General features: G+C 41.6%; 2 protein-coding genes across 3 annotated transcripts in view; one reads left to right on the forward strand and one right to left on the reverse strand.

Annotated features, from left to right (window-relative positions):
• Window positions 1-7,191, forward strand: part of MRPL10 (mitochondrial ribosomal protein L10) — a 35,433-nt gene extending 28,242 nt beyond the window's left edge. The window contains exons 5-6 of one of the 2 annotated variants that reach the window (XM_075350074.1): window positions 4,577-4,780; window positions 5,447-7,191. In XM_075350074.1, the coding sequence (XP_075206189.1) occupies window positions 4,577-4,780; window positions 5,447-5,451 (209 nt within the window). In that variant the 3' untranslated portion in view covers window positions 5,452-7,191. Of the gene's footprint in view, window positions 1-4,576; window positions 4,781-4,881; window positions 4,908-5,446 lie in introns of those variants that run through there. The other variant, XM_075350073.1, reaches the window with a different exon arrangement.
• TBX21 (T-box transcription factor 21) overlaps window positions 4,396-15,315 on the reverse strand; it is a 56,353-nt gene continuing 45,433 nt past the window's right edge. The window contains exons 3-6 of the mRNA XM_075350070.1: window positions 11,728-11,849; window positions 8,261-8,407; window positions 5,830-5,915; window positions 4,396-5,547 (exon numbers count right to left, since the gene is read on the reverse strand). Coding sequence (XP_075206185.1) covers window positions 5,046-5,547; window positions 5,830-5,915; window positions 8,261-8,407; window positions 11,728-11,849 — 857 coding nt within the window. The 3' untranslated portion in view covers window positions 4,396-5,045. The remainder of the gene's footprint in view (window positions 5,548-5,829; window positions 5,916-8,260; window positions 8,408-11,727; window positions 11,850-15,315) is intronic.

Raw genomic sequence — 15,315 nt, forward strand, 5'->3', positions numbered from 1 at the left:
ACTGACTACTATATAACATGAGTGAGAAAAAAAAAGGGAACCAGCACGATCTGAAATTGGCATGCATCATATAAAAAGTGAAAATTCACAAATTTATTCCAACTGTACTATAATAAAAAAATGAGATTTTTAGCAAATAATTGATCAATTTTTTGAGCCACCCCTGCCAACGTCACGGCAAATCTCAATAGGGGGGTCCTACTCTACATTCTGTATTTCATGTGCCATGCGGCCTCCTAGATAAAGTTAAAAGCAGAACCATAATGGAGCACACATACCTGCAACCTGTATATAGCCGCTTCCATGTTGCAAAAAAGGCACTTGTGGATAGAGACCAGCCCAGGTCCCAGCATGTGGAGCAAGCCCTACACATACCAGGACTATATCAGAACTGATCCTCCCAGTGTCAAAAAGCAACCATTGATAAAGGCGGACCAGATCCAAGAATGGTGCTTAATTAGCATTGCCTGTGGAAAGGGGTGAGGTAACTGAGTCTGAACAGCTACCAACAGGAGGAATATATTGCAAGCCAAAATCAGGCGTGCATGGTATGGTGTTGGTCAGACACCAGATTTGTAGCATAACTACGGTCAAAACAGAGAAAAAAAGGGAACCAGCACGATCTGAAATTGGCATGCATCATATAAAAAGTGAAAATTCACAAATTTATTCCAACTGTACTATAATAAAAAAATGAGATTTTTAGCAAATAATTGATCAATTTTTTGAGCCACCCCTGCCAACGTCACGGCAAATCTCAATAGGGGGGTCCTACTCTACATTCTGTATTTCATGTGCCATGCGGCCTCCTAGATAAAGTTAAAAGCAGAACCATAATGGAGCACACATACCTGCAACCTGTATATAGCCGCTTCCATGTTGCAAAAAAGGCACTTGTGGATAGAGACCAGCCCAGGTCCCAGCATGTGGAGCAAGCCCTACACATACCAGGACTATATCAGAACTGATCCTCCCAGTGTCAAAAAGCAACCATTGATAAAGGCGGACCAGATCCAAGAATGGTGCTTAATTAGCATTGCCTGTGGAAAGGGGTGAGGTAACTGAGTCTGAACAGCTACCAACAGGAGGAATATATTGCAAGCCAAAATCAGGCGTGCATGGTATGGTGTTGGTCAGACACCAGATTTGTAGCATAACTACGGTCAAAACAGAGAAAAAAAGGGAACCAGCACGATCTGAAATTGGCATGCATCATATAAAAAGTGAAAATTCACAAATTTATTCCAACTGTACTATAATAAAAAAATGAGATTTTTAGCAAATAATTGATCAATTTTTTGAGCCACCCCTGCCAACGTCACGGCAAATCTCAATAGGGGGGTCCTACTCTACATTCTGTATTTCATGTGCCATGCGGCCTCCTAGATAAAGTTAAAAGCAGAACCATAATGGAGCACACATACCTGCAACCTGTATATAGCCGCTTCCATGTTGCAAAAAAGGCACTTGTGGATAGAGACCAGCCCAGGTCCCAGCATGTGGAGCAAGCCCTACACATACCAGGACTATATCAGAACTGATCCTCCCAGTGTCAAAAAGCAACCATTGATAAAGGCGGACCAGATCCAAGAATGGTGCTTAATTAGCATTGCCTGTGGAAAGGGGTGAGGTAACTGAGTCTGAACAGCTACCAACAGGAGGAATATATTGCAAGCCAAAATCAGGCGTGCATGGTATGGTGTTGGTCAGACACCAGATTTGTAGCATAACTACGGTCAAAACAGAGAAAAAAAGGGAACCAGCACGATCTGAAATTGGCATGCATCATATAAAAAGTGAAAATTCACAAATTTATTCCAACTGTACTATAATAAAAAAATGAGATTTTTAGCAAATAATTGATCAATTTTTTGAGCCACCCCTGCCAACGTCACGGCAAATCTCAATAGGGGGGTCCTACTCTACATTCTGTATTTCATGTGCCATGCGGCCTCCTAGATAAAGTTAAAAGCAGAACCATAATGGAGCACACATACCTGCAACCTGTATATAGCCGCTTCCATGTTGCAAAAAAGGCACTTGTGGATAGAGACCAGCCCAGGTCCCAGCATGTGGAGCAAGCCCTACACATACCAGGACTATATCAGAACTGATCCTCCCAGTGTCAAAAAGCAACCATTGATAAAGGCGGACCAGATCCAAATACTAATTAGTTATTAAAAAAAAAAAAAAACAATATTCTGGATTTTTGAGGGGGATTCTGTATGTCACAGTTAATGTGTACCTACAATAAACATTACAGACCTCTCCATTATCCACAGGCATTGCTAATTAAGCACCATACTTGGATCTCGTCCGCCTTTATCAATGGTTGCTGTCTGGCACTGGGAGGGTCAGTTCTGATATAGTCCTGGTATGTGTAGAGCTTGCTCCACATGCTGGGACCTGGGCTGGCCTCTATCCACAATTGCCTCTTTTGCAACATAGAAGCGGTTATATATACAGGTTACAGGTATGTGTGCTCCATTATGGTTCTGCTTTTAACTTTATCTAGGAGGCCGCATGGCACATGAAATACAGAATATAGAGTAGGACCCCCCTATTGAGATTTGCCGTGACGTTGGCAGGGGTGGCTCAAAGAATTGATCAATTATTTGCTAAAAATCTCATTTATATTACAGTACAGTTGGAATAAATCTGTGAATTTGCACTTTTTATATGATGCATGCCATTTTCAGATCGTGCTGGCTCCCCTCTCTCTCTGTTTGGTTGTAGTTATGCTACAAATGTCTGGTGGCTGGTCACCACCATGCTATGCACGCCTGATCTTGGTTTGCAATATATTCCTCCTGTTGGTAGCTGTACACATTCCGTTGCCTCACCCTTTCCACAGGCATTGCTAATTAAGCACCATACTTTTATCTGGTCCGCCTTTATCAATGGTTGCTGTCTGGCACTGGGAGGGTCAGTTCTGATATAGTCCTGGTATGTGTAGAGCTTGCTCCACATGCTGGGACCTGGGCTGGCCTCTATCCACAATTGCCTCTTTTGCAACATAGAAGCGGTTATATATACAGGTTACAGGTATGTGTGCTCCATTATGGTTCTGCTTTTAACTTTATCTAGGAGGCCGCATGGCACATGAAATACAGAATATAGAGTAGGACCCCCCTATTGAGATTTGCCGTGACGTTGGCAGGGGTGGCTCAAAGAATTGATCAATTATTTGCTAAAAATCTCATTTATATTACAGTACAGTTGGAATAAATCTGTGAATTTGCACTTTTTATATGATGCATGCCATTTTCAGATCGTGCTGGCTCCCCTCTCTCTCTGTTTGGTTGTAGTTATGCTACAAATGTCTGGTGGCTGGTCACCACCATGCTATGCACGCCTGATCTTGGTTTGCAATATATTCCTCCTGTTGGTAGCTGTACACATTCAGTTGCCTCACCCTTTCCACAGGCATTGCTAATTAAGCACCATACTTTTATCTGGTCCGCCTTTATCAATGGTTGCTGTCTGGCACTGGGAGGGTCAGTTCTGATATAGTCCTGGTATGTGTAGAGCTTGCTCCACATGCTGGGACCTGGGCTGGCCTCTATCCACAATTGCCTCTTTTGCAACATAGAAGCGGTTATATATACAGGTTACAGGTATGTGTGCTCCATTATGGTTCTGCTTTTAACTTTATCTAGGAGGCCGCATGGCACATGAAATACAGAATATAGAGTAGGACCCCCCTATTGAGATTTGCCGTGACGTTGGCAGGGGTGGCTCAAAGAATTGATCAATTATTTGCTAAAAATCTCATTTATATTACAGTACAGTTGGAATAAATCTGTGAATTTGCACTTTTTATATGATGCATGCCATTTTCAGATCGTGCTGGCTCCCCTCTCTATATAACATGAGTGTAAATGTGATTGGCTAAATTCTTTGACATTAACGGTCGAAAAAGATCTGTAATGATTATGCGTGATAAATTATTAAAATATACTATATATATATATATATATATATATATATATATTTTACATATACAATACAAAAACTTGGCATTTTCATAGGGGTGTGTAGACTTTTTATATTCCTTGTACGGTTTCTTTTTGTATAGCATCATTATTTGCTGGATCTTTCCACATCAGCCATTGATGTTAGCCATTGGAAAAGTATTGCAAATATACTTTGTCATTATCATGTGAATATGACTCTTGTCCATACACTCTATTAAGTATGTGAACATCATAGAGGTGAGTCGTACACCCGCTACGCTCTCCTCACCCTCCTCTATGAGCTAGAGCAGAGAGATACCCCGGAGGACCTGGCCTGCCCATGTGCATTATGTAGATGAATGGCTGCCATGTGTTGCCACATGTTTAACCTGCAGTGGCCAGAAATGTCTGGGCTTAGCTCTTCGAGGGTTTGTCTAGTTGAGAGAACATCTCATATTAATTTGTTTCCAGCGTGTCACTATAAAACAGACAAGTATTGTGAAAACACTTTTTCTTGGCCACAGTGATTGCCTTTCCTTATACTCGGTTTAGAGAAAATAAGAATAATTACAAGGCTCCATTTGTTGAACACTATACCCTACTCCGATCATTCTCTCCAGGAGCCTGTGTAGACAACAGACTACTCAGCAAGCAAGGAATTGTAAACTATTCCAAACTGCCAAGCAAGGAGACGTTGCAGGGCCAGATCGTGGGGACCCTGACCATGCTTACCGCTCAGACTCCAAGTCTCCTGACCCATCATTCCACACAGTTATGTACCATGCTGGAGCAACATAGCAAAGAAGAAGGCAAAGAAACCACCGGTAATTGAGAAACCACTATAATTATTTACTTATGTATATTGATTGGACTCTTTAATAAAAATGTGTATGAAAACTGAATTGTGTATAAAATATTTTATTAGCAAGACCATAGAGAACCTGGGATGTATCGCCTACATAGAATGTGTATAACATCAAAGGGACAAATGTGCCCCTGTCCCATGGTAAGTCCAAAATTACTTAATGTCCTGACTTTACAACTGTAATACTGTGGTTTGTTAATAAATGTTATAGAGTTTGTAATATGTTATTGGCTGTAGAACCCAGGAAAGGGAATGTCTATGTCTCTGTCACATGTGTGGTTGGAGCCATCAGGTCTGTAAGGTGAAAGTCTCCTTCGTTTGCTGTCCTCGACATAAGCTGTAAGGTCCCCCCAGTGGTTGGACTCTTCTTCTTTTCCACGGTTGTCTAATAAGGGGTGAAACCAACTTGTGGGTGCAGGGCTTGGTTTGGGATGGTACTGTGCTGGTCCTGCCCAGGCAGAGCCCAGGGTATCTGCGTAATATGCTAATGGGGCTGGCTGGGAGTAACACTTCATTGCATAAGCTGCAGCCATCTTGGTTGTTGTGTCATAATGTGTGTAGTCCCGATGCGGAGCAATACTTTGTGATGACAAGTACCAAGGTGGCGGTTCTTTCTGCTCCACAGAATAGAGGCGGCTGGTTTGCAGAGGATCTTGCAAGTAAGAAGGAGGAAAACGGACTGGTGGAGATGGGGTGAGCCGTTCTACAGAAGATTGGACACACAACCTGTAAAACAGGAGATTGTGAAATGTTTATGTTGGAAATCTGCAAGTATTAAGGATATTTCCTTCCCTGAAGATCAATCATGGTGATTCTTAGGTGATCTAGTTACTCCACATAAAGCCACATTACACAGTTGGCTTTTTGTGTCCCCTTTAGTTATCTGTATACAGTAGAACAGTATATACATGTTACATTTTCTGCAAATAGAAGCCAAAAATATTCAGATATGTAAACATAGTCAGAGACACAAGCATCACATATGCTGCAGCCTGACGTCTTACTGACCCCATCATTCCACTTGGTACTTGAGATTCACAGTGATCCCGGAATCCTTTAGCGAATGGATTGTGATCAATTTTCAGCTGTGTGATCTGCAATGGACACAATACATTACAGAAATGTACAGACAAGTCACCTCGAAGGGATCAGGTCACCACAATTTTCCGAATGAATAAACATAGTGGTGTGAACCCACAGATCTATGAGTTTACTTACAACGTTTTATACACTTATTTAAGGCTTGTACTGAACGTGCCAAACCTTCCTGGTTCCAGTATGGATCGTGTTTGAATGTGACCGCAGCAGTGGAGAAGTGTCACAAATTGCATTTAGGATTGGCCTCTTTCTCTGCTGAGGACTCATTAAAGCACAGTTTGCTTCATCTTGTTAACCCATTCACTGAGGTTGTTCCACAAAGACAATCCAGTTTTACAATGAAACTGACAGTGATCAGCTAATCGGGACCAGTTCTGGGTGATCACCAGGTGAAGATGCTTCTGGCCAAAAATTTCTGCCATTGAAGTAATGTATCATTTCATAGTATCCATTGAAATGAATGCCCATCCATGCACTGTATGATCTGATACGCCAGAGCGTGTGTGGTTCTCCTGCTTTAACCCCTTCACGACCGGCCGATTTTTCGCTTTCCGTTTTTTTTTTTTTCGCTATTCTTTTTCTGAGAGACGTAACTTTTTTATTTTTCAGTCAATATGGTCATATGAGGGCTCATTTTTTGCGGAACGAGCTGTACTTTTAAATGAAACCATAGGTTTTACCATATAGTGTACTGGAAAACGTCAAAAAAATTCCAAATGCAGAAAAATTGCAAAAAAAGTGCGATAGCACTATTGTTTTTGAGATATTTTATTCACTGTGTTCACTATATGGTAAAACTGATGTATGGGTGTGATGCCTCAGGTCAGTGCGAGTTCGTAGACACCAAACATAGGTTTACTTTTATATAAGGGGTTAAAAAAAATCGGAAGTTTGACCGAAAAAAGTGGCGCACGTTTTACGCCGTATTCCGTGATCCGTAGCGTTCTCATTTTTCGGGATCTATGGCTCAGTGACGGCTTATTTTTTGCGTCTCGAGCTGACGTTTTTAACGGTACCATTTTTGCGCAGATGCTACGTTTTGATCGCCTCTTATAGCATTTTGCGCAAAAGTTGTGGCGACAAAAAAACGTCGTTTTGGCGTTTGGAATTTTTTTGCCGCTACGCCGTATACTGATCAGATTAATTGATTTTATATTTTGATAGATCAGGCGTTTCTGAACGCGGCGATACCAAATGTGTGTATATTTTTTAACCCTTTAATTTTCAATGGGGTGAATGGGGGGGTGATTTGAACTTTTAGGTTTTTTTTTAAATTTTTAGAACTTTTTTTTAACCTTTTTTTTTTATTATTTTACTAGTCCCCCTAGGGGGCTATTGCGATCAGCATTCCGATTGCTCTGCACTATCTGCTGATCACAGTTATACAGCTGTAAACAGCAGATACGCTCTCTTTCTCTTTTGCTATGCCGCTGGCACAGCGAAAGTGAAAGCAATTCATGTGTAGTACAGGAGTCATCACATGACCCTGTGCTACCATGACAACTAACGGAAGTCACGTGATCGCGTCACGTGACTTCCGGTATCGGGCGGTAAGTAAACGTTTACCGCGATCGCGCTTATAATGGCGCTGTCACATATTGACAGCGCCATTTAAGGGGTTAAACGGCACGAGCAGATAACGATTCTGCTCGTGACTAGCAGGCACACATCTCAGCTGTGAAAATCAGCTGAGATGTGTGCCGATCGCGGCATGCTGCCGCCAGCAGACCGCGGGCAGTAACATTATGACCGCTAGGACGTAATATTACGGCCCGCGGTCGTTAAGAGGTTAAAGAATGGAGGTTGAGTGGAGGACCCCCTCTATACTGTCAATGTGCCATATGATTAAGCTTTGACTTCGTGAAACACCTTCAAGAGGTTATTCCCAATGTTGAAAGTTATAGTCTATTCTGAGGATAACTTTCTGATCTGTGGGGGTTTGACTGCTGGGACCCCCGCTGATTCTGAGAATGGGTCTAACAAGCCCATGGACACCACTGCTTAATTCTCTAAAGGACTTCTGGATCTAGGCAAGTATAGTATTTGGCTTTTTCTTGCAGTCCCATGAAGAATGATTGGAGCAATGGCAATGATGCACAGCCACTGCCTCTTTCCAGCGTGCCATTTTTAGAGCCTTGTTCACATTATCAAAAAGGGTTTTGATTAGCAATGGTGAGATCCCCAACTGATCAGAAAGTTAATACCTATCCTATGAATAGATTAGAAATGTAATGTCGGGAATAACCTTTTAATTGTAAAATTACTTGCTGACCCATTTTACATTTTTGGTGTTATATGAAACAATTATCTTACTGAAATAAAGACAACATAACATACTCACTTCAGCATTTTGGTAAGCGGTTACTGCTATGAATTGTGTCTCTGGAAAGGTGAAGGCATGACTTTGAGGTTCCGGGTTCCCTGAATCTGACAATCGGGTCACATGCAGTCGAGGCTGGTACTTATGAAGAGACTGCAAAACCACCATCTGTAAGGTGAAAGTTACATAGGTTGAAAAAAGACCTAGGTCCATGTAGTTCAACCTTCCTCCACCAATTCTACATTTTGTCCCTAAGTCACTTATAACCAACAATGTTGTGTGTACCGAGGAAATCCACCAACCCTTTTTTTTTAAAAAAAAAAGCTGTTATAGTGTCTTCCATCACTACCTCTTGTGGTAGGGCATTCCACAGTCTGACTGCTCTAACTGTAAAGAACCCTTTCCTATTTAGCTGCCAGAATCACTTTTCTTCCATTCGCAGTGTATGCCCCCTGGTCCTTAGTATTGCCTTTGGCAAAAATAAGTCATGTGCCAGTCCTCTATATTGACCGCAAATGTATTTATACATATAAATGAGATCTCCTCTGAGACATCTTTTTTTCTAAGCTAAACATATAACTTTTTCAACCTGTCATCATATAGGAGGCCTTCCATTCCTTGTAGTAATTTAGTTGACCACCTTTGAACTGATTCTAACTTCTGTATGTCATTTTTAAAATGTGGAGCCCAAAACTGGATCCCATACTCCAGATGTGGCCTTAGAAGTGATTTATAGAGGGGTAACAATAAGTTGGGATCACAGGATCTAATCTCTCTTTATACACCCTAAAATCTTGTTTGCTTTAGAAGCTGCTGTCTTGTCAGACCATAATAATACCTTACTTATGTGTAAGTTCTGTAATACTCTGTTTATTACAGTAATGCAGTAAGAAAAGTAATGCAGTATTAAAGTAATGCAGTATAGAGTCCATGTACATTGGAAAGCAGTGTGCAGAACCTATGTAGCCAACACGTGATGTGCGGAAGTGTAAACATAAAATCCATATACCTGATCAGCCATAACAGTAAAGGGTTGTTTTCTTTCCATTAATTTTCCACCCTGGCTGCAGTTTGTCATAAAAAAATCAAAGTTCTGTAGTTGCCTTCCCCAGGTCCACCGGTGAGACTTCTCCGCTACTGCCCAGTATATGGCCTTGGTTGCACCTTAACAATGACAGCCAGTCAGTGAGCTCTGTGGCTTCACCAGTGTAGACAGAACGCGCCCTTCCAAGCCTCTGAGCTCACTGATAAGCTGCTGTTCTGGTGTTTTGACAGCAGTGTTGCAGCTGATGCCAGATACCTGGATCAGCAGGGCAGACGATCCAGGGAAGAGGAGCACGGCATAGTTTTTTGTTTTTTATAGCAAACTGCAGCTAGTGTAGAAACATAATTTAAAGGGAACAATTTCTTTAAGGGTGTGGCTAAATGCTGCAATTGACCACATCGCCAAAGATCTACCTACCTATGCAACATCATTGACCATTGAAATGTTCAGAGTTTTAGACATCTGACTTGTGGTTTTACCCTAAAACCACAGGCATAACATTGTAAATGGATAAACAAGTCATCTGTCAAGGTTAGAATTAGAGCTGGATTGGCAGAATCCTTCTCGAGGGGCACATCACTACTCCATGATAGCCAGACCAGTGCAGCAAGAACTTCCTCAGCTGGCATTCAAATGTCAATATCCTAGGCGTCTCGTGATTACTAGACCCTTGATGGAGCCCGGCATGCGTGCATTCAAGTGCCAGCCAAGACATTTGCATTGCCCTGGTCTGGCTGCCACAGAATGCTAGCCTTGGAATCACAAGAGGAGCCCAGGATAGTGACATTCAAGTACCAGCCAAGGAAGTTCACATCTGGCTGCGTTGCCCTGGGGTACAGACGTAGATGCCAGACCATACTTTTGCAAATCTTTTTGCTCAACTCTAGGCATAATATATAATACTTCAAGTGAAAATTCAGTTCTTGAAGCTGATTTTGTTTGAAGAAGTATAAATGTGAAAAAGCAAGGGCCAAGTCGTGAAGGTTATACAACTGGTTGAGGGCATAACCAAAATATCAGGTCTTGGGTGTTCCCAGTATAGAGCAATTAGTACAAACTAAAAGCGCTCTAAAGGAGGAGACCTGGAGACAATGTGATAGGTGCCATACGCTCTTGGGGCATGAAGGCCAGCCTCTATGGTATAATTTTAGGCTGGTTTTAATGTTGAGGCTGATCGCTCTGTACACCATTATTAGAGCTCAAGCACACAACTGACTTTTTCCTAAAAGTGCTATCTTTGGTTTTCACGGATAGCACTTATACCTCTAATATTCTATGGGACTGTACAACCGTCCAATTTTTTTCCTCAGAACCAGTAGTCTGCATGAAAAATCAGAGCCATGTCCAAGTGTTGGATCCAAATTGCAATACAAGTCTGTGTCCTTGAAAAGTTTGGAGCACATTTTGAGTTGCAAGTATGGTCTGATTTTCCGAGATGACAGAATGAGGAAGGTGGAGAACCTTTTCTTTTTTCTCCTCTCCACGTCCGAGAAAAACTCATGTTAGTCTTATCAGAATAATTGGTCCATTTTTCTCGAATATGGAGAAATTGGTCGATTGAACCTACCCTAGCCTGCTTTACACCTTACGATCCAGCGTACGATATCGTATGCGATCGTAACCACCCCCATCGTATGTTCGGCACGTTCAATTTGTTGAATGTGCCGCACAAACGATTAACCCCCATCACACGTACTTACCCGTCCATACGACCTCGCTGTGGGCGGCGAACGTCCACGTCCTGAAGTGGGAGGGACGTTCGGCGTCACAGTGACGTCATGCGGCAGCCGGCCAATAGAAGCGGAGGGGCGGAGCTGAGCGGGACGTAAACATCCAGCCCACCTCCTTCCTTCCGCATTGCTGGCCGGGAGCCGCAGGACGCAGGTAAGATCTGTTCATCGTTCCCGCGGTGTCACACACTGCGATGTGTGCTACCCCGGGTACGATGAACAATCTGCCGTACAATTCTAGAGAAATGTACGATGTGCGTGCGATGAACATTTTACCATTCAATCGCACGTACCTGTCACACACTGCAATGTACCTTACGATGCCGGATGTGCGTCACTTACGACGTGACCTCGCCGACACATAGTAAGATATATTGTAGCGTGTAAAGCGGGCTTTAGTGTGGGTACAAATCGACCTGCAGGTCCTGATCTAGCAGCAAGATCAATTATGTATATGTCAGCCGGGAGCCCTTTGATCCATTTCCTACACCTGTCGGTGTTCCCATATTTTTTTTCTCTTTTACTTTTGATTAGCTATCATCGTTCTTGTGTGATGTTGTGCCAAGACAGCTATTAAAAAGAAGAACCATAGGAGGCAGGAGGTGTCTTTCTTATCGGTCACATCTGATGGCCACAGAATGCTGAATTGCCAGCTGCACTGGGTTCTGCACACTGATTCGCGCCATCTCTAATCATTATCTAAGCTTTCATACCTGCGTCAGGTTACCGGAGGCCCCTTTGTTGTTGGTCAGTTTCAGTTTGCTGAATGTCACTTCTTGTCTCATCCAATGTGCTCCAGTGTTAGGAGAATCGGGGTGATGGTAAATTCTGTTACCTACATGGGAAAAAAATAATTTATTATAGCTTAGCTGAAATAAACAATAAACAAAAACCCCATATAAGTAACTATAAAAAGAAAAATGGTAAATGTGAAAAATGTTTGTTTCCTGTTTTTGCTTTCTTCAAGTCTATTTAATCATCCCAACTATATTTATCATAGAAAAAGGCAAAAATTAGTCAGCTCAACCGACCATGAGACTGTGCTCGGAGTAAGAAAGTACACGTCTGTAACAGTATTGATACATAAGAAAGGTGCTCTGGCATCCAGGTATCATAAAACACAAATTTATTCTCAAAAAATATAAAAAGTCCATTCACATGACTACAGTGAATGACATAAAACGCCAGCCCGAAACGCGTTTGATATTATTGTACTACTTGGTTTTTAATCTGTATTTTGGAGAAACATTTCTGTGATTTTATATTTTTTTAGGAATAAATTTGTGTTTTATGATACCTGATGCCGGAGCACCTTTCCTATGGATTGATACAACTGTATTTATCCACCACATTAATCACATTGGGTTTTATGCTATTTTTAGGAGATTTCTATACATATCATGCTTTATCAACATTAATTTCTGTGAGGAAGTAATTTAATATCTGCTTTATTGTGTTACATACATATGTATGTCTTGTGGGTAAGCTTCCAGCACCATGTGCGGATTTTAAGTAGGCCGATGTAAATGTTTGGGCACCCTGCAGGGTTAGTACTTAGTAGCACCCCCTTTGGCAAGTGTCACAGTTTTTAAATGCTTTTTGTAGGCAGCCAAGAGTCTTTCAATTCTTTTTTGAGGGATTTTCATCCATTCTCCATTGGAAAAGTCTCCCAGTTCCCTGAGATTCCTGGGTCATCTTGCATGCACTGCTCTTTTGAGGTCTAGCCACATATTTTCAATGATGTTCAGCTCAGGGGACCGTGAGGGCTATTCTAAAACTTTCAGCTTGCGCCTTTTGAGGTAGACTATTGTGGATATTGATGTGTTTAGGATCATTATCCATTTGTAGAAGCCATCCTCTTTTCATCTTCAGCTTTTTATACAAATAATGTTATGTTTGCATCAAGAATTTATTGAAATTTCATTGAATGCATTCTTCCCTCTACCCGTGAAATGTTCCCCGTACCATTTGGTTGCAACACAACCCCAAAGCATGATTGATCCACTACCATGCTTAATGCTTGGTGAGATATTATGTTACGAAATTCTGTGCCCTTTTTTCTAAACGCATGTGTGTCATGATTTACTCCTGGCTCAGCTGCAGCTGAGTCTTTTTTTTTTTTCTCTTTTCAGTTTCACTTCTGATACAGGTCACATTAGGGGTTAATTCTTCCTGCCTCGTTCTGAAGATCAGACTACTTTATTAGGGCACTGTTTCTCTGGGACTACGCCAGTGATATTTCTGGCTCTACTGTGTTCTGCTCGTGAGTGTCCTGTTGTCTGCCCTGCCTCCTCCTGACCTCTGTGTTCACCTGACCTGTTGTTAACCTCCTCTGTTCTCTGTTTCCGTCTTGTCCGTGTCTCTCCCGCTGTCTCCCTTCAGCTGTCTGCTCGTCTGTCTCCCTGTTCGTTCTTCATCTGTTTACCTTGATTACGTTCTTGTCTTCCCATTCTCCCTCGCTTCTGAGTTCTGATTTCCCGCATACTGACAATTTGCTTCCCTCTGACTACGTTTAGACTTTGCTCCTGTGTATTTACAAGACCTCATGTTGTGATACGGCTTTCTGACGATTCTACTGCCATCTGGTGGGCTTGACTAGTATTACCTCTGCTGGGAATTCTCTGATCATATGTTTTCTCCACGCTAATGCCCCCTAGTGGTTTACCAGCTAACTACCTTCTCAGGTAGTTTCAGGAATCCTCTCTGTCCCACATTACTGCGCTGTACTGCTATTGTACATCTTAGAGTACAGCATGACAATATGTTTGATCATTGTGGCCAAAGAGTTCTATTTTAACTCATCGGTCCACAGGACTTGTTTCCAAAATGCATCAGGCTTGTTTAGATGTTCTTTTGCATACTTCTCAAGCTGAATTTTATGGTGAGCACGCAGAAGAGGTTTTCTTCTGATGACTCTTTCATGAAGGCCATATTTGTGCAGGATCTCTGAACAGTAGAACAATGTAGCATACACTCCAGTCTGCTTAATCTTCCTGAAGGTCTTTTGCAGTCAAGCAGGGGTTCTGATTTGCTTCTCTAGCAATTCTACAAGCAGCTCTCACAGAAATGTTGCTGTAAAAAAGCTGCAGATGAAAAGATGAAAAGAAGATGGCTTCTACAAATGGATAATGATCCTAAACACATGTCAAAATCCACAGTAGACTGCCTCAAAAGGTGCAAGCTGAAGATTTTACAATGGTCTTCAAAGTCTCCTGATCTGAACAATGTGTGGCTAGACCTCAAAAGAGCAGTGCATGCAAGACGACCAAGGAATCTCACAAAACTGGAAGACTTTTCCAAGGAAGAATGAATAAAAATCCCTCAAACAAAAATTGAAATTCTCTTGGCTCGCTAGCATTTACAACCTGTGATACTTGTTAATGGGGTGCTACTAGGTAACAGTAATTTTGACCAGGGCTGCCTAAACTTTTGCATGCCACTGTATACATTTACAACTTCATTTAAAACAGTTGGGGTCGTGATCTCTAGCCTGAGAACTGATCTAGTGCATACACTGATGTGCACTGAAAAAAATCAATCTCTGACTTCCTGTGAAATACAGGATTCCACAAAAAATGTAATGTAGTGATCAAAACATCATACACTACTTATAAAAATTGCAGCATGCTGCGTGTGGTAATGTAAACCGGCTGAGACTTATCAATAGATGCAAGAAAAAAACTGACAACACATGGATCATCTGTGTCACTTCCGTATTTTACATATACATTACCATTCTGTAGCATAGAACACTGTAAATGGTCCTGTAAATGATTGTTGATAGCGGATGACAAAAAATATGGATGGTATACGCATGGCACACAGATGCTAGGCAAGAAAAAAGTTGCACAAGCAAATAACACTCACATGACATATGGAGTGAACAACAGATTTCACCCATCCAACTGTTCGGCATAAAAATGGGACCGATTTTATTTGTTATATATGCAGTTGTGAGCGAACCCTTCTAACTACAGTACCTTGCGAAAGTATTCAGCTCCCTTGAATTTTTCAACATTTTCCCACATTTCAGGCTTCAAACATAAAGATAAAAATGTTAATGTTATGGTGAAGAATCAACAACAAGTGCGACACAATTTTGAAGTTGAACTGAACTTATTGCTTATTTTAAACTTTTTAAAAAAAAACAAAAACTGAAAAGTGGGGCGTGCAATATTATTCAGCCCTTTTACTTTCAGTGCAGCAAATTCACTCCAGAAGTTCATTGAAGATCTCTGAATTATCCAATGTTGTCCTAAATGACTGATGATGATAAATATAAGCCACCTGTGTAATCTAGT

This window comes from Anomaloglossus baeobatrachus, chromosome 5, assembly GCF_048569485.1.
Source record: "Anomaloglossus baeobatrachus isolate aAnoBae1 chromosome 5, aAnoBae1.hap1, whole genome shotgun sequence".
NCBI lineage: Eukaryota > Metazoa > Chordata > Amphibia > Anura > Aromobatidae > Anomaloglossus > Anomaloglossus baeobatrachus.